This window comes from Macrobrachium rosenbergii, chromosome 1 (genome assembly GCF_040412425.1).
Source record: "Macrobrachium rosenbergii isolate ZJJX-2024 chromosome 1, ASM4041242v1, whole genome shotgun sequence".
NCBI lineage: Eukaryota > Metazoa > Arthropoda > Malacostraca > Decapoda > Palaemonidae > Macrobrachium > Macrobrachium rosenbergii.
In genome coordinates this window covers 27,176,492-27,196,491 of record NC_089741.1, presented here as the reverse complement: position 1 = coordinate 27,196,491, position 20,000 = coordinate 27,176,492, and the positions used below count along the sequence as shown (strand labels likewise).

Here is a 20,000-nt window from a genome sequence, read left to right as displayed (position 1 = left end):
TCTTCCCTAACAGGAATGGAATGACCGGAATGACCTCCTTCGGTCCCGTTCGAAAAGCCGTCATCTAAACTTGTCTGGAAACTGGAATGTTTGACTGTGTCTTCCGATTTACCCTCTTCATTTCTTTCGGCGTGTTCCTCCTCCTCCTCCTGCCCCTCGTATCTGGGAAATATCTCCGACCCGTAATCCCTCTGGTCAGATGGGTAATCTTGATGTAAGATTCCGGGTCCATCTCCCCCTTTCTGGCGGTCAGCTCGATACGAGTTCACAGAAGTTTCTGCTGTTTGTGTTTCTTTGACTTCCTTTTCCCAGTGACCCCCTACCAACCCCTCCTCTCCCTCGGGGTCTTCCTCATCCCCAACCCCACCACCACCGCCACCGCCGCCGCTGGAGGCTATCCTCTCTCCCTTTGCAGTTGATTCTTCTCCATCGACTTTTTTCTCTTGGTTGGTTATTGCCTCTCCATCCACCGTCTCCAGATGACCCTTCTCTTCCCCCTCCGTCCGAAAGGCCTCCTTTAATTCCCCTTCGAAGTCTCCGAGTGCTTCTTCTTCTCTTCTTCTTCTTCTACGCTTCCTATCATACCTCCTTCCTCAACGTCCCTTCCCAAATTATCCCCTTGTTCTTCTTCTTCTTCTTCATGGCCCGCACCGGCCGTGCCTTGCGGTTCCCTCGTTACACTGTCTTCATTTTGAAAATCTTTTCCTGCGGCCATCACGTCTGGATTATGAACGCCCATATGCTCCCGGTTTATAGTGTCATCTAAGGAGGGGCTCATCAAGATAGCCGTTCCGGCTGCCTGAGGATTTTTCGGTCCTCCTACTACGGCTGTCGCTGTCACTGCTTTTAGGGAGCTTGCAACAGCTGGGGAGGGATACAGGAGACCCGGTGTATCAACAGGTGCGATTAAAGCCGTTTGATGAATGGTGCCGTCCAGGGCGCTGGTGCCCCCGACGGGTACGGGCTCGTCTGCCAGGGCCCTCCCGTTGACATCCTTCGATACCGTAAAGGTCTGCGTTTCAGGGCTCAAGGTCTTCGTTCCCGAAGGGCTCTCCCCACCTCCGCCGAAGAAATTGAAATTCATTAATTTCGTGGGCCAGAAAAATCCTCCTTCGTTGGACGACGAAGTGGGAGTCACTGGAGGGGGCATTGCCAGGGGCAGAGCCAGAGGTGGGAGTGGCTCTGTTTCTCCTGCGTCTTCTTCAGGCATAATATCTGGTTGATAGAGGGTCTGGGTAGGGTGGGCGTGTCCCGGTAATGTTTCCCCGTCCGAGGTCTCAGTTGCGAGATTTGCCTCGAATGAAGGCGAGACGAGGGGCGCGCTGGGGGGCGGCGGCAGTGTCTCTGGAGTCACTTGGTATTCATAGTCATGGACCGGGGCGTTCTCCTGAGACGAATTCTCCTCTCGCTTGAATGGTGCGGGCGCGGAGGCGGTGTGAGTGTTCGCCAGAGATGGATTATCGAGCGTTCCCGATATGACTTCTATCTCGGAGCGGGAGGGAGAGGCGCTCCCCGCTTGTTTATCTAAAGTAGGTGAGTCTGCCTGATCACGTAATAGGAAAGAGGAGGAGGAGGAGGAGGAGGAGGCGGCGTCCTCGCGAATGGCCTCATCCATTCCCCGAGCCCCAGGCATCCTCTCTTCATGATGATGGCCTCGCTCGGAGTGATGGGATGCGAGTAACTCGAGCGGCGCTTCTGCCGAAGAAGGGTGGCTACTTTTCGCGGTAGCGGGAGCGAAGGCATCTCGTGACACCTCTTCTTCTTCTGCCGGTGCTTCTGTTGCTGTATCGTCGGGCGTGTGAGTGAGCAGGGTCGTTGGAGTAAGGGGAGGAAAGGAATTTACATCAGTAGCTGCTGCGTCAGTAGGGGCGTCCTCCTCTCCCAGAGAAGTCTTTGTCGGTGCCTCTAATGTCACTTGCTTATTCATGAGGACTGTTGATGAGAATTCTGAGACAAACGCATCACGAAGATGTTCGGAAGGGGAAGGGGAGGGGGAGGAGAAAGAGGAGTCGAGAGAAGATAGCACGTACTCAGAAGAAGAGGAGGAGGAGGAGGAGGAGGATGATAGCGCGGCAGACGGATGTGACACTGTAGCAGAAGTAGGATGGAATGATGATGGCGAGGATGATAATGACAGAGTAGAGGGAGACGGAAATGAAGCGCCCTCCTCATCCTCGCCGCCGAGAGAAGGAGGGGATAAAGCTGACCTCTTGTGGCGCGCGTGGACGCCGGCGGGGTTACGTGCGCCCAATGGCCTGTGTATTTCCTGGGTGCCATCGGAGACGCCATTACCCTGATTTAATATAATGTGGTTTTCCTCCTTCTGCAGCAACGGCGGCGGCGGCGGCGGAGGAGGAGAGAGGACTTCTCCATCCTCCTCCTCTTCCTTTCCTCCTCCTCCTCCCCCTCCTGCCGCCCCTAGATCAATACCGGAACTTCTGGTATCTAATGCGCTTAATTTATTGCCCGTGGACTCCGGCACTACTCGGTGGCTGCTGGAAGATGCTGAAGATACTCGCGTGACGTCATCGTGGGAGGGCAGCAGATGGTGATGCCCCTCGAGGCGGGTACCTGCGGGATACTCGGAAACATCCACTAGAGGAAACAATAAGGAATTGGCAGCATGCACAACATCATCTAAATCACTCTGAGGAGGAGGAGAAGACAAATATTGCTGAGAGCCATGGACAGCAGCAGCAGCAGGAGGAACAGCAGAAACAGCAGCAGCAGCAGCAGCAACATCAGCATCAGCAGTAACAGCAGCAGGTGCGGCAGTAGTAACAGCAGCAGTGCCAACAACAGCGTCAGAATTAACATCATCAGATTCATCGTCATCATCGTCATCGCCATCATCTTTACTCAGGTGCTGATCTGATCGTGCGGGATTCGTGCTGCTACTGCTGCTGACTATCCGTCCAGCCAGGTACACAGCAGGTAAGGGGGGAGGGGGGGGATGATGCTGAGGATGGTGAGGAAGGGGGTGAGGAATGGGTGGAGGAGGAGGAGGAGGAGGAGGATACGAGGAGTAATGGGGAAGTGCTCGAACAACGTGAGGAATAATTTTCATGCCACGGAGGAGGCGTGCACTGACGTAGGCTCTGGAGGGCGCTACGTTGACACTCATGCTCGACAAAGAATGGATGAACGATGCCCAAGGGGTCCCGTCCAGGGCGTCCTGGGCCGTGGAGGAGGTATGGGAGGAGGTAGAGGAGGAGGAGGAGGAGGAGGAGGTGGGCAAGGATTTACCTGTTGACGTGGAGGGCTGACGTGGGGGTGGGAGGTTGAGGGCGGGCGAAGACGAGCTTATGCTCTGGTGCTGGGTGTCTTCGTTGGGCGCCTCCTCCAGGCAGGTTTCCGTGGTCTGCCACCCACTCACCTGCGAGGCTGGAAAAGGAAAAGGGAAAAAGAAAAAATTAGGCTTTTTTCTTAATATGTCTGAAAAGGAAACTAAAACATAAATTTTAGTCTATCTTCAATTAACGTAATTCTTTGAATAATACTGGAAAGACGAAAAGGAAACTAAAACACATAAATTTTAGTCTATCTTCAATTAAAGTGATTCTTTGAATAATACTGGAAAGACGAAAAGGAAACTAAAACACATAAATTTTAGTCTATCTTCAATTAAAGTGATTCTTTGAATAATACTGGAAAGACGAAAAGGAAACTAAAACACATAAATTTTAGTCTATCTGCAATTAAAGTGATTCTTTGAATAATACTGGAAAGACGAAAAGAAAGAAAAAAACAAAAATTTTAGTCTATCTTCAATTAAAGTGATTCTTTGAATAATACTGGAAAGACGAAAAGAAAGAAAAAAAATTTTAGTCTATCTTCAATTAAGTAATTCTCTGAATAATACTGGAAAGACGAAAATGAATAGGAAATACTAAAATTTAGTCTGTCTTCAATTAAGTAATTCTTTGAGTAATACTGGAAAGACGAAAAGAAAGAAAAAAAAAAAAATTTTAGTCTATCTTCAATTAAAGTGATTCTTTGAATAATACTGGAAAGACGAAAAGTTAACAAAAACCCCAACATTTAGTCTATCTTCAATTAAGTAATTCTTTGAATAGTACTGGAAAGACGAAAAGAAAGAAAAAAAAATTTTAGTCTATCTTCAATTGGGTAATTTTTTGAATAATACTGGAAAGACGAAAAGGAAAAAAAAAATTTAGTCTATCTTCAATTAAGTGATTCTTTGAATAATACTGGAAAGACGAAGAGTAAAAGAAAAAAAGAAAAAATTCAGGGTTATTTTCAATTGAGTGATTCTTTGAATTGTGCTGAACGGGGTTGAAAAGGACAAGAATCCCTGACTAAATGTATCTAAAAAGATGAGTAACATTTCATAATGTGAGATTGATAACATCAACAAGAGATAAAGAACAGGTCATAAATATGTCAGCTTTAATCTCAAATAATCTATATATATATATATATATATATATATATATATATATATATATATATATATATATATATATATATATATATATATATATATATATATATATATATATATATATATATTATATATATATATATATATATATATATATATATATATATATATATATATATATATATATATATATACATACTGTATATGTATGTGTGTGTTTGTATGTGTGAATACATATACACACATATGTATTGCTAATTCTAAACTCGTCTTGTTTACGAGAAATGCCAGTCGTTTCTTTCTTTTGTTCTTTTCATATCTCCTCAGGGTACTGGTAATATATATATATATATATATATATATATATATATATATATATATATATATATATATACATATACATAAACTTATGGCAGGTCTTTAATAAGTATAAAGAAAAAGATCCAATAAAATTTTTAGTATCTTCCATGTCTTTTTTTTTTTCCTCCTGTAATCTACTTTCCCCACTAAGAGAATTCGATGCGACCGGCAAAGGGAGGAGGAGGAGGAGGAGGAGGAGGAGGAGGAGGAGGAGGAGGAGGAGGAGGAGGAGGAGGAGGAGGAGGAGGAGGAGGAGGAGGAAAGGAACTATAAAAAAGCAACGAGATACTCTTTGAAAACGTCCGGACCAGTGAATACCGAAAACTATAGATGTACACTAAAATGCATTCATTCATGCATACATATACATACACATGCATACTAGGAGGGAGAAAAAGAGATGCCAAAATTAAAGGGAAACAGAGAGAGAGAGAGAGAGAGAGAGAGAGAGAGAGAGAGAGAGAGAGAGAGAGAGAGAGAGAGAGAACAACTAGTAAAATTAAAGGGAAAAGCACAAACAGACGACAGCGTCCATAATAAAAGGGGAAGAGGGATGACACAAGAAAGATACAAAGAAAGAGACAGGAAATATAAATATTAAAATGAAGAGAGAGAGAGAGAGAGAGAGAGAGAGAGAGAGAGAGAGAGAGAGAGAGAGAGAGAGAGAGAGAGAGAGAGAGAGATCTGTTAGTAAAATACAGAGAGCAGATATCAAAATTACAAGTAAAACGAGAGAGAGAGAGAGAGAGAGAGAGAGAGATCTATTAGTAAAATACAGAGAGAAGATATCAAAATTACAAGTAAATATAAAAATTACAAGTAAAACGAGATATCAAAATTACAAGTAAAACGAGAGAGAGAGAGAGAGAGAGAGAGAGAGAGAGAGAGAGAGAGAGAGAGAGAGAGAGAGACGAAGGGGGAAAACCTAATGACAAATGGCAAAATTAATGTGTCATTTGGAATTAGCATTATGAATGACGGCAATAACGAAGTTATTGATCTTCCTGCTCCTGCCATGGCGATGAAGATGATGATGATGAACGATTATGATGAAGATGATGATGATGATAAGTCTCTTTTGACAATTTTTTATATGCATAATTTGTTGCCCTTTGAGTGAAAGGCAAATTAGGGAAGTAGTGGTGGAGGAAGAAAGTGACAGAAATAAGAGAAAAAAAAAATGGCTATAAAAGAATATAGAAGAGGCATGGGTTGGTTTGGGAGTGGGTGGGTGGGTGGGGGTTAAGGGAAGAGGGGTAGGGTTGGGAGAGAGAGAGAGAGAGAGAGAGAGAGAGAGAGCGTTAGTGTTATGAGTAAATGAGACCAGCGTATGCTTCGAAAGGTTCACCGGAGCAAATAAGGATCGAGATGCATACAGCGAGTCCTTATTACACGTAGGGGGAAACAGCGTAATATGATAGGGCAGAAGAGATGGGGAATAAAGGAAAAAAAGGGGAAAAAAAGGAGGGAGAGCAGAAAGGGAGATAAGAGAGGAGAGGTAATATGCCGCGGAGTTGAAGAGGATATTAATGACAGAATGACATGCGAGATGATACGACTCCAGGAGTGGCTGGAAGCTGACGACTGAATCGACAGGTCTCTCTCTCTCTCTCTCTCTCTACATAGAGAGAGTAAGGGAAAAGTGATAATTGAAATAGTAGATCAAACACGGCTATTTTCCAAAAGGTTTAACGGCACAAAACACACATGCAACGGAAATATAACACACCAGCCGAAAATATCCTTTCCTTTTTTTGCATGCATGTTTGTGGCAACGTTCGCAGTCAAATAAACCCCTTCCAAAAATAACACAGCACTAAACGAGCCCCCTACACACATACACACATACATACACAAACACATTCAAATAAATTTTAAAAAAAGGGGGAAGCATGGACTACACGACAAAGGCAAAAGCACGAACGATGACAAAGGCATATTTTTATTCGGCACCGCATCAACACACGCTGGCTACGCGCCTCACTGCAAGGAAGTTTTGATGAATCCCCCTGAGTTGCCGCTGCATCTTTTCGGGTTCCAAACCCGAAATCATTTCCCCATCTCATATATATGCAAATCGGGGTTTTCCCCAAACTGCTAACAGGTGTCCAGCCACCCTCTGCCATATGGGATATGCATTGGAGATCTGCTATACAACATCACGGATCTGATGACAACCGTATTACCTCTGTATCACTTCGTCTCCACCCTTGCAAGGCTCGCTCTCTCTCTCTCTCTCTCTGAAATGGACCTGGGTCCTTCGCTGGTCCCTTGGATCACCCCATTTTCCCACCCCCTCCTCCCCATTCCCTAGGACCCCAACCCCCCTTCCCCTATCCCCACCCCGCCCCTAATACACCCACTAACTCCCGCACCTACACCAACAACTCTGAAAACAAGTCCCTTGGATCACCCCCATTTCCCTGAAATCTCCCTTCCCATTCCCTAGGACCTCAACCTCCCCTTCACCTGTCCCCACCCCGCCCCTGATCACCCACCTCATTTCTCTGAAATGAACCTAGACCCCCACCCCCACCCTCCCCATTCCCTAGGGTCTCCAACCATCCTCTTCCCCTGTCCCCACCCCGCCCCTAACTCCACCCACTAACTCCTACACCAACAGAGTTCTTAACTAGGACCGCAAAATGGACCCTTCTGTGGTACCAACTCCTTGACACTTCCCCTGTTCCCTCTTAATCCTAATTCCTCCTCAGACTCCGTTTCCAACACGACCCGGCCACTTTTGGCTATCAGTCAATTTGATGACAAGTTCAATTCGGCTACTTGCAACTTCTCCTCCTCAGGTTCTCTTCCATTCTCTCCGTCCCCTATCAATTTGCCATCAATCAATAAATTATTTCTGGTCACCTCCTCCAAGTTAATACCGAACTGTACTTTCCCTCCTTTAATACATTCTTGTCTTTCTCCTTTCCATACATGTTGTTTAGCAGTGTCTCCCTCCATCCCCACCGTCATCACCCTTTCTCTCTCTCTCTCTCTCTCTCTCTCTCTATCTCTATATTACATTAATACATATTGTCTCCCTCTTTCCCATACATGTTATTCAGCGTTCTCCCTCAATCCCCACCATCTCTCTCTCTCTCTCTCTCTCTCTCTCATTCCCTTAATGCATTCTGTCTCCCTCTTTCCCATCCATACATGTTATTTAGCGTTCTCCCTCAATCCCCACCATCTCTCTCTCTCTCTCTCTCTCTCTCTCTCTCATTCCCTTAATGCATTCTGTCTTCCTCTTGTCCATCCATACATGTTATTTAGCGTTCTCCCTCAATCCCCACCATCTCTCTCTCTCTCTCTCTCTCTCTCTCTCTCTCTCTCTCTCTCTCTCTCTCTCTCATACCAACAACAACAGCAGAGCACCCCAGCCACAAAAAATGCAAAACAAAACAGGGGAAGAGGGAGAGGTGCGCAGCAGATAGCTCTTTCGCATGCATGACACCCGCATATCTCTATGTAATATCGCGGACAGACGAGCAATGCAAAAAAGAGAAGCTAATGGAGTTGCATTGCAACAGAATGTTATTACTGGAGGTGGCCGGGAGGTGGAGAAGTTTTCGGCTCCTAAGAATATCATTAAGGGCGAGTTTAATGTAAACTGGGAGTGATTAAAAAGAGTGGCAACACTTCTGACGATTGATGCGAACTGGGAATGATTAAATATCATTGAGGACAAGTCTACGCGCTTTAATGTAAACTGGGAATGATTCAAAAATCGGTAATACTTCTGCCAATTAATGTAAGCTGGGAATGATTAAAAAACTGGTAATACTTCTGCCAATTAATGTAAACTGGGAATGATTAAAAAATTGGTAATACTTCTGCAAATTAATGTAAACTAGGAATGACTAGAAAATTGGTAATATTTCTGCTAATTAATGTGAACTGGGAATGATTAAAATGTTTCGTAATACTCCTGCCAGTTAATGTAAATTGGGAATGATTAAAAAATTGGTAATACCTCTGCCAATGTAAATTGGGAATGATTATAAAATTGGTAATATTTCTGCCAATTAATGTAAACTGGGAATGATTATAAATTGGCAATACTTCTGCCAATTAATGTAAACTGGGAATGATTGAAAAATTGGTAATACTTCTGCCAGTAACTGTCAACTGGGAATGATTAAAAAATTGGTAATATTTCTGCCTATCAATGTAAACTGGGAATGATTAAAAAATTGGTAATCCTTCTGCCAATTAATGTAAACTTGGAATGATTATAAATTGGTAATACTTCTGCCAATTAATGTAAACTGGGAATGATTGAAAAATTGGTAATACTTCTACTTCTGCCAGTTAATGTAAACTGGGAATGATTAAAAAACTGGTAATATTTCTGCCTATTAAAGTAAACAGGGAATGATTAAAAAATTGGTAATACTTCTGCAAATTAATGTAAACTTGGAATGATTATAAAGTTGGTAATATTTCAGCCAATTAATGTAAACTTGGAATGATTGAAAAATCGGTACTGCTTCTGCCAATTAATGTAAACTGGGAATGATTAAAAAATTGGTAATGCTTCTGCCAATTAATGTAAACTTGGAATGATTAAAAAATTGGTAGTACTTCTGCCAATTAATGTAAACTGGGAATGATTAAAAAATTGGTAATACTTCTGCCAATTAATGTAAATTGGGAATGATTAAAAAACTGGTAATACTTCTGCCAATTAATGTAAACTGGGAATAATAAAAAGACTGGTAATATTTCTGCCAATTAATGTAAACTGGGAATGACTAAAAAACTGGCAATATTTCTGCCAATCAGTGTACGCTGGGAATGATTATAAAATTGTTAATACCTCTGCCAATTAAATGGTAATACTTCTGCCATCTCTGTTTGTCGTAACATATCTTTTAATGTTTCAAACAAAATCAATAGTACTGAGGACACAGGTATATCCAACAGCTGACAATTTTCAATGGAGGTAAATAATAATAATAATAATAATAATAATAATAATAATAATAATAATAATAATAATAAAAGAAAGGCCCCGACTTACTGGCGAGGAAGGTAGTGGTGGCAGCGAGACAGAGCGTAACGCAGACGAAGACGACGGCTGTGCAACGCCAGGAACACCTTCTCCAGGAGGAATCTGAGGCCCCCAAGGGCAGGCGCAGGGGGGAGAAGCGGCGCCCTCCGCCCTGACCCATCCGGAGCTGGTGCTGCAGGGGAGAAGAGAGAAAGGGCGTGAGAGGGCGTGATGGTATATGCAGTGGTACTGAAAATTACAACGTGATGATAATAATAATAATAATAATAATAATAATAATAATAATAATAATAATAATAATAATAACAAAAATGATGATATTCAGTTGTATTAAAAATTATAACATAATAATAATAATAATAATAATAATAATAATAATAATAATAATAATAATAATAATAATAATAATAATAACAAAAATGTTATTCAGTTGTATTAAAAATAAAAATAAAAATAATAATAATAACAAAAATGTTATTCAGTTGTATTAAAAAATAATAATAATAATAATAATAATAATAATAATAATAATAATAATGATATTCAGTTGTATTAATAATAATAATAATAATAATAATAATAATAATAATAATAATAATAATAATAATAATAATCCACAAACATCGTTTATTATCGAATTCACTATGCTTTGGGAATAACTTACACCCAAGGGGAATTATAATTGCTAAGTGCTTCTACACCGGCCAGGATTCGAACCGTGGCCTGGTTTAGAAACACCGACAGACAGTGACTTTAACCACCCAGCCATCATGATGAGAGTAGCATAAGTAAACTTTCTCACAAGAGAGAGAAAAATTCTCTCGTAAAACAGAATGAGGATTCTGTTCACATAAGTTCTATTCGCAAATAGAAAGAAATCTTTCTGATCAAACAAGTTCTATTTGCTAACAGAAAAATCTTCCCGATCACACAAGTTCCATTTGCAAATAGAAAAAACATCTTTCTGACCAAACAAGTTCTATTTGCAAATAATAAAAAGCTTTCTGATTAAACAAGAAGTTCTGTTTGCAAATAGAAAAAATCTTTCTGATCACAAAAGTTATATTTGCAAATAGAAAAAAATATTTCTGTTCACACAAGTCCTATTTGCAAATAATAAAAAAATCTTTCTGATCAAACAAGTTCTATTTGCAAATAGAAAAAAAATCTCCCTGATCACACAAGTTCTATTTGCAAATAGAAAAAATCTTTCTGATCACTAAAGTTCTATTTGCAAATAGAAAAAATCTTTCTGATCAAACAAGTTCTATTTGCAAACAGAAAAAAATCTCTCTGATCACACAAGTTCTATTTGCAAATAGAAGAAAAATGTGTGATCAGAGAGATTTTATTTATTTGCAAATAGAATAAAATCTCTCTGATCACAAAAGTCCTATTTGCAAACAGAAAAAATCTCTCTGATCACACAAGTTCTATTTACAAATAAAAAATACTTTCTGATCACACATTCCTATTGGCAAATATAGAAATATCTATCTGATCACAGTTCCATTTGCAAATAGAAGAAACATCTTTCTGATCACACAACTTCTATTGGCAAATAGAAGAAAAATCTCTCTGATCACACATTTCTATTTGCAAATAAAAAAAATTCTTTCTACGTTTTGACAACCACCGCTCCGTTATTGTCCTAAATGACTAATCAACTATGCATGAGCTAATAAGAGCAATTAGTTCTAATTACTGAATCATGAGTAGGTCATCCCATAACGGCCGAATTAATTTTTTTTTTTAAAGAAGCGTGCCGTATAATCTCTATTGTTTAGACCCCGTAATGGGCTAGTGCCGTCTATGCACCTCATGCGGTGTACTGTAGGCATTACTAACGGTACCGTGTAGTGCCGTCAGTGCACCTCATGCGGTGTACTGTAGGCATTACTAAAGGTACCGTATAATCTCTATTGTAGTGCCGTCAGTGCAACTCATGCGGTGTACTGTAGGCATTACGAAAGGTTCTTTGCATTCAACATATCTGCATACTCAACAATGCTACTTTCACATGCAGAGATAAGCGCCACTCTCATCCCCCCCCCCAAAAAAAAATAAGAATGGAAATCCTAAATGTAGGTTGTCAATAATGCATGACAGATGACTTAACTAAGGCGTTTATAAAAGATTTCCAATGCTAAATGTTTATCGGACTAGGAAGCGATCTATTACAAGGATCCATTAGCGAAATCTCCATCGATCTTTACGAAAGGTCCGGCTCTTGAATAAGCGCCAAATGCGCAAAGGGCTTGATCCGAATGAAAATGATAGTGGGAGGAGGGGGAGGGGAGGAGGAGGGGGTAGAATGGGAAGGGAGGAGGAGGAGGACGAGGAGGAGGAGGAATTTTGTACATTATTTTTATTATTATGTTTTTATAATTCTGGTTTTCAGAATGGATAGTACAGGATAGCAGTAGTACACACACAAACACACACACACACACACACACACACACATATATATATATATATATATATATATATATATATATATATATATATATATGCATTATACATATAACACACACACATATATATACATATATATATATATATATATATATATATATATATATGCATTATACATATACATAAGCACACCCAAATAACTAAGAATACATTTTGCAAAATGATCCATCACATTCTAATATAACACCTTTACTACATAAACGTGACATTTAAGGACAAACAAAAATTTTTTTAAAATTAATTAATACACGATAAGCCTTCAGTATATCAAAATCAGAACCTGAATTAAATAAATTAAATTGAATTAAGTCTTATTTTATTCTTTGCCAATTTACGAAGTCTATTCCTACCTCCCTTCTCTGACAGGACTAAAACTAAGTCTATTCCTACCTCCCTTCTCTGACAGGACTAAAACTAAGTTTTATTTTTACCAGCCAAATTTCATCTTACATTTCTACTCTAAAAATGAACCTTTCCTCACCCCTTCAAAATGAAAATGAGCCTCCCTCACCCTCCAAAAGGAAAATAAACTTCCCTCGACCCTCCAAAAGGAAAATGAACGTCCTTGACCACTCCAAAAGGAAAATGAACCTCTCTGACCACTCCAAAAGGAAATGAACCCGCCCTCACCCCTCCCAAAAGGAAAATGAACCTCCCTCACCCCACAAAATGAAAATGAGCCTCCTCTCATCCCTCCAAAAGGAAAATGAACCTTCCTCGCACCTCCAAAAAGAAAAAGGAACCTCCCCTCACTCCTCCAAAAGGAAAATGAACCTCCACTCACCCTCCCAAAAGGAAAATGAACCTCCCCTCACCCTCCCAAAGGGAAAATGAACCTCCCCTCACCCTCCCAAAAGGAAAATGAACCTCCCCTCACCCTCCCAAAAGGAAAATGAACCTCCCCTCACCCTCCAAGACCAAATTGAACCTCCCCCCTCCAAAATGAAAATGAACCTCCCCTCACCCCTCCAAAAGGAAAATGAAACTCTAAAAGATCTAAAAAGCACCTATAACAAACAATATCAATCCAGGCGAAGCTATTTATATACCCTTGAGACAAAACAGCTTATGCAGAGTCAGCCAGGTGCGAAGACTAACGCTGGAAAAATACGCTTCCGAACTGACAAGCGGCTGGCTAACAGAGAGAGAGAGAGAGAGAGAGAGAGAGAGAATGGATTAAAGTAGAGGACGGTGTTTTAGAGAGAGAGAGAGAGAGAGAGAGAGAGAGAGAGAATGGATTAAAAGAGGACAGTGTTTTACAGAGAGAGAGAGAGAGAGAGAGAGAGAGAGAGAGAGAGAGAGAGAGAGAGAGAGAGAGAGAGAGAGAGAGAATGGATTTAAATAGAAGAACGGGTGTCTTACAGAGAGAGAGAGAGAGAGAGAGAGAGAGAGAGAGAGAGAGAGAGAGAGAGAGAGAGAGAGAGAGAGAGAGAGAGAGAATGGATTTAAATAGAAGAACGGGTGTCTTACAGAGAGAGAGAGAGAGAGAGAGAGAGAGAGAGAGAGAGAGAGAGAGAGAGTGTAAATGGATTCAAACAAAAACGACGGTGTCTTAGAGTGAGAGAGAAAGAGAGAGAGTTATCACTTCGGTAGCAACGGGAAACACAACACAGCACTTTTCGGCGGACTAAAATAAATATAAAAAAAGAAAATAGCCTGGGGGTGGGAGGGAGAGAACTTACCATGCAGAATGGTAAAAGCGTTTGATTAGCGCTGAAACGCATTACCACGCGACGAGAGTAGCAGAAAATCCGATCAGCGTTCAAACGACACTCGCGCTGAATATTGGTACTGGACCACCCCTCCCCCTCCCCCTCCCCCTTCCCCCTCCAATCCCTCCCTTCACTTTTTCTGACCCCTCCGAAAATCCGTCTCGATCAAAAAATTGCAGTGGTATTATTATTATTATTATTATTATTATTATTATTATTATTATTATTATTATTATTATTATTATTATTATTATTATTATTATTTAATTTAATAATAATAATAATAATAATAATAATAATAATAATAATAATAATAATAATAATAATAATAATAAGCTAAAGTCCTCCCTCAACGGTGAATATTTTTTTTAAGGAACTTGATAAGGGTACGAAGCTGCCTCTCCCATCGGCCTCCTCCGCACTGACACAAGAAGTTATCATTATCACAGACCAATCTAAAAGGCAAAGTAAAGTTAAAGAAGTTGGACAGGCAAGACAGAAGCCACCAAAGACCAGGAATAAAAATTAAAAAGGCAGAAAGCACTGCAGCTAGGGCTTATGAACCTCAAGTACCGTCTACAGTGTGCCATGCAAGAAAATGACTTGGGAGAGACATACCTATAAATATTTCTGTTCGTTTAATCTCATCGAAAGAAGTGCCAGTTTTAGTAATATCTATTTTTCTTCTCTAGCTTCATTTCAATAATCAAAGTCAGGCAGTTCTCTCATTAAAGTACCGTCTACAGTGTGCCATGCAAGAAAATGACTTCCGAGAAACACAGACCCCTATTTCTGTTCGTTCAATTCTAACAAAAGAAGTGACAGTTTTAAAAATAACTACTTTTCTTCTTTAGCATCACTGCAATTAATCAGTCAGGTTGTTTTCTGACTGCAGAGGTAATTTTCTTTAATTATGCTAAAATAATTTTCTTCGTTAAGTAACGGGAAACAATACTATTATATCGCCTTCATTCTACAATAACCACCCATGGCAATAAAATCATATTTATCATTATTCTAACAGGAAGTTACAAAAATATTATCTCTCTACCTCCACTTTTAAAAGTCAACACAAATAATTTCAGAACCGCAGCCCTCTCTCTCTCTCTCTCTCTCTCTCTCTCTCTCTCTCTCTCTCTCTCTCTCTCTCTCTCTCTCTCTCTCTCTCTTTTCCCCTTCCCCTTCTCGAGCACCGCGCTAACAAGAGTAATTCAAAAAGTACTTTATCAACGAAGGTATAAACACAATTTTTGTTTCTCTTCGTAGAATTACGTCCGCCAAGTTTTCAAGAAGCAAAAAGTTGGCTGGAGTTGGCCTCAACTCCCTCGAGGAGAACGGAGTAGTAGGAGGGTCAAGGGATACAAGTTGCTGGGTAGAGACAGGATACAGGACGAGGGGAAGGGGAAATGAGGGGAGGGGAAGAAGTGGGGAGACATGATATACTCTAAGGGGAGGGGAATGAAGAGGTCAGTTATGGTATCAGGCGAGGGGTATGTGGCACGATATAGCCTGAAGGGAGGGGATATGGAGGGGATATAGCTTGAAGGGAAGGGGGAAGTATGGAGGGGGAATCAGCCTGAAGGGGAGGGGGGAAGTATGGAGGGGGAATCAGCCTGAAGGGAGAGGGGAAGTATGGAAGGGGGAATCAGCCTGAAGGGAGAGGGGAAGTATGGAGGGGGAATCAGCCTGAAGGAGAGGGGAGGTATGGAGGGGGATATAGCCTGAAGGAGGGGGAAATATGGAAGGGGGATACAGACTGAGATGAAGGATAAGGGAGAAAAAGAATACAGGCTGCGGGGACGATGATGGGAGACATATGATATGGGGGGGGGGGCTGAAGGTGCAGGGTTACAGACTGAGGGGAGAGGCAGGGGATCAAATATAGCATAAGGGAAGGGGGAATTTAAGAACAGATAAAGGATGAGGGAAAAACGTGGTAGGGGGAGGAGGGAGGATGTAGGATACAGAAATAGTGAGTGGCAGAATACATGAGAGAGAGAGAGAGAGAGAGAGAGAGAGAGAGAGAGAGAGAGAGAGAGAGAGAGAGAGAGAGAGAGAGAAATGCTGAAAGAAAATGATATGGATTTGAGAGAGAGAGAGAGAGAGAGAGAGAGAGAGAGAGAGAGAGAGAGAGAGAGAGAGAGAGAGAGAGAGAGAGAGAATATGGAATTGAGGGAATGGAAGAAACGAAGGGGCGTTTCAAAGGAATGCAAGTCTCAAGGCGACTCGGAAAAGGCAAGACGAGAGAGAAGGGGAGGAAGAAGAAGAAGAAGGGTTAGAGACGAAGATGAAAAGAGAATAAGAAAAATAGGAATAACTCTGGAATTGGTGGAAATTAAACACTGGTTATCATTACCGTTATTTTCTATGTATATGTTTCTTTCAATAATTATGTATATATATATATATATATATATATATATATATATTCATATATATATATATATATATATATATATATATATATATATATATATATATATATATATATATATATTCATACTCACAAATATGAAAATATGACAGTATGTTTACTGTTTATTTCAAGCCCAACAAAGCAAACAAAATAAACAAGAAATAAAACACGGTAAAAAAACCTATGCCTACTGCGAAGTTGTAAGTATGCAAGTATGTAAGCGTGTGTGTGTGGTGTGCTTGCGCGCGCACAACCTTTGGGTCAAGAGGATGTGCATACTTAAGTATGCAAAGTTTCGGAAATTCTTTATTTCTCCCCTGCTTCCCGGGCCTTCTGAGCCACGTCGTTTACGTCAGCAGTTTCTCCGATGCACAGAGAGAGAGAGAGAGAGAGAGAGAGAGAGAGAGAGAGAGAGAGAGAGAGAGAGAGAGAGAGAGAGAGAATTTACTATGGGAGACAGAAAAACTAAATGGATTCAGATAGAGGACGGTGTTTGTGTGTGAGAGAGAGAGAGAGAGAGAGAGAGAGAGAGAGAGAGAGAGAGAGAGAGAGAGAGAGAGAGAGAGAGAGAGATGCAACGTTCCAATTCATAATGCTGTATGAGAGAGAGAGAGAGAGAGAGAGAGAGAGAGAGAGAGAGAGAGAGAGAGAGAGAGAGATGTAATGTTCCAATTCTGTAATGCTGTATGAGAAGAGAGAGAGAGAGAGAGAGAGAGATGCAACGTCCTAATTCGTAGTGCTGTGAGAGAGAGAGAGAGAGAGAGAGAGAGAGAGAGAGAGAGAGAGAGAGGAAACTTTATATAGCCTCACGGAAAACAAAAAACAAACACCATCCTTTGCATGTATATGCTTACGCGTAACACAAAACCGCCGGCCAAAGTTTTCCCGTAACTTTCGCGCTAGCGAGGTTCGCCGCTCTTATGAAAATGGACGATTTCTTTGCTTTGCCTACACAGGCTTGAGAAGAAGGTGCTCTCTCTCTCTCTCTCTCTCTCTCTCTCTCTGATACAGCACTGCGAGTTTGGAATGCTGCATGTGTGTGAATATCTTTCTATCTATCTCTCTCTCTCTCTCTCTTACACACACACACACACGTACACAAAGCTTTACGAATCTGGAACGCTGCATGTGTGTGTCTGTACAAGTATATGTACTGTATATGTATATATCTGTATCTATCTCTCTCTCTCTCTCTTATAAAGCATTACAAATTGGGAACGCTGCATGTTTGTGTGTATGTGTGTGTGCGTGCGCGTGTGTGTGTGTGTGTGGTGTATATGTATGTATGTATATAATATATATATATATATATATATATATATATATATATATATATATATATATATATATATATATATATATATATATATATATATATATATATATATATATATATATATATATATATATATATATATATATATATATATATATATATATATATATATATATATATATATATATATATGAAACGGGAACCGGAATCAGCATCTTACTTTGCCCACGATATAGAAAACGGGAACAGAAGTCGGCATCTTAATCAGCCCACGATTTAGAAAACAGGAAAAGGAATCCAACCCTTACTCCGCCCACGATATAGAAAACGGGAAAAGGAGTCTGCATCTTACTCCGCTCACGATTTAGAAAACGTGAACGGGAATCGGCACCTTACTCCGCCCACGATATAGAAATCGGGAACAGAGGTCGGCATCTTACTCCGCCCAAGATTTAGAAAACGGGAAAAGGAGTCTGCATCTTACTATGCCCGCAAAGACGTTATTTGCGGAAATTACGCTTTTCATCATGTTACTGAGCTGTCATACACAAACACGGGTGTAATCGCTCTTCAATTCTTTTCTCTTTTTTTTTGGCCGGTGGAAAATACTGGATGCTATTATTACCAGCGCAAACGGTTGCACAGGAGATATACACAATTTTGAATGCACGAGAGCTTCAATCAATTGAGTTCTACATGTTCCACATATGCAAACCGAATGGCTGTGCAAACGTATACACGTGTTTTTATTTGTAGATTGTACATGGGCAGTTATATATATATATATATATATATATATATATATATATATATATATATATATATATATATACATATATATATATATATATATATATATATATATATATATATATATATATATATATATATATATATATATATATATATATCTCATATATAATATGCACATATATATATGCACATATATATACATATATATGTGTGTATGTATGTAATTATTTATATATGCAAATAAATACACATGCCGTATTTGAGGCATACACCTTCATACACATTTTGGAACCCCACCCCCCCAAAAAAAATTAACACAAAAGTAAAACAAAATGTTAAAAATTAGAGTCGCAACCGGAGCGGGCTGTCAAAGTTTTCTTATATACAATTTTCGTCCATTTATTGAGATTTCTCTCAATATTTGATACTCGTAGCACGTTCCCTGTTGTTTGAACTAACCGCCGACATTCCCCCTTCCCTTCTTTTCTTTGTGACATTCTTTGTTTGGCTTGATATCCGCAATACTTCACAACACTTCACTAAATGAAATAAAAAAACAAGTATAAAATGCGCCGAAGTTTCTTCGGCGTGATCGAGTTTTCTGTACTGCCGCTACAACGTATAATCAAGGCCACCGAAAATAAATCTACTTTTCGATGGCTTCTGTATCATGCTGTATGAGCCGCGGCCCATGAAATTTTCGGCCACGGCCCTGTGGTGGCCTATCCTACATCGTTGCTAGAAGCACTCTTATGGCTAAATTTAATCTTAAATAAAATAAAAACTACTGAGGCTAGAGGGCTGCAATTTGGTATGTTTGATGATTGGAGGGTGGATGATCGACATACCAATTTACAGCCCTCTAGCCTTAGTAGTTTTTAAGATCTGAGGGCGGACAGAAAAAGTGCGGACAGAAAAAGTGCGGACGGAGACAAAGTCATCTCAACAGTTTTCTTTTACAGAAAACTAAAAATTCAAGAAATATAATTACCGTTCCCCGAGATAAAATTATTTTTGGGATCTTTAGCAATCCCGAGATTTGATTGATTGATTATGGCTACTAAAGTTGGCGTCAAACATTTTATTTTTCATTTTTAGTAGCCATAATCAATCAGTTAAATCTTGGAACTGCTAAATACTCACAAAATAATTTTATCACGACGAGGCATAATTAACGCAGTTCCAAGAAATGTATAATTACGAATTTGCAATAAACTACAATTCCCTCTCTCTGGACCCCATGATTAAGTTGACCCAACCGTTTAATAATTTCACTGAATACAAAATGTTCTACTGGAATGGGTCCTCATATCAACATTTCACGAAATTCAGAATTTTCTATGCGTCATTAACAATACAGACCCTGTCATTTCCGACGAACAAAATTCACCTCACGCCATTTCATGAAATACAATAGACAGTAATACAAAACCTGACATTAAAAAAAAAACTATTGCCTCCTCTTCATTAATATAAGCAGTCGCCGTCACTCCCGGCTTATCCATAAACAAGTAAAAAATGAGCCGAAGTTTCTTCGGCGCAATCGAGTTTTTTATACTGCCGCTACAGCATATAATCAAGGC

The 20,000-nt window shown here is 40.2% G+C and overlaps 2 protein-coding genes across 2 annotated transcripts in view; both read right to left on the bottom strand.

Moving 5' to 3' along the window:
* LOC136845057 (teneurin-m-like) overlaps nt 1-3,225 on the bottom strand; it is a 98,400-nt gene extending 95,175 nt beyond the window's left edge. The window contains 2 exon segments of the mRNA XM_067114900.1: nt 1-522; nt 525-3,225. The exon segment at nt 1-522 is cut by the window's left edge and continues 2,399 nt beyond it. Coding sequence (XP_066971001.1) covers nt 1-522; nt 525-3,124 — 3,122 coding nt within the window. The 5' untranslated portion in view covers nt 3,125-3,225.
* Nucleotides 3,226-3,242: 17 nt separating this feature from the next.
* Nucleotides 3,243-20,000, bottom strand: part of LOC136839881 (ice-structuring glycoprotein-like) — a 69,598-nt gene continuing 52,840 nt past the window's right edge. Inside the window, exon 4 of the mRNA XM_067106193.1 lies at nt 3,243-3,384. Within this exon, the coding sequence (XP_066962294.1) occupies nt 3,243-3,384 (142 nt within the window). The remainder of the gene's footprint in view (nt 3,385-20,000) is intronic.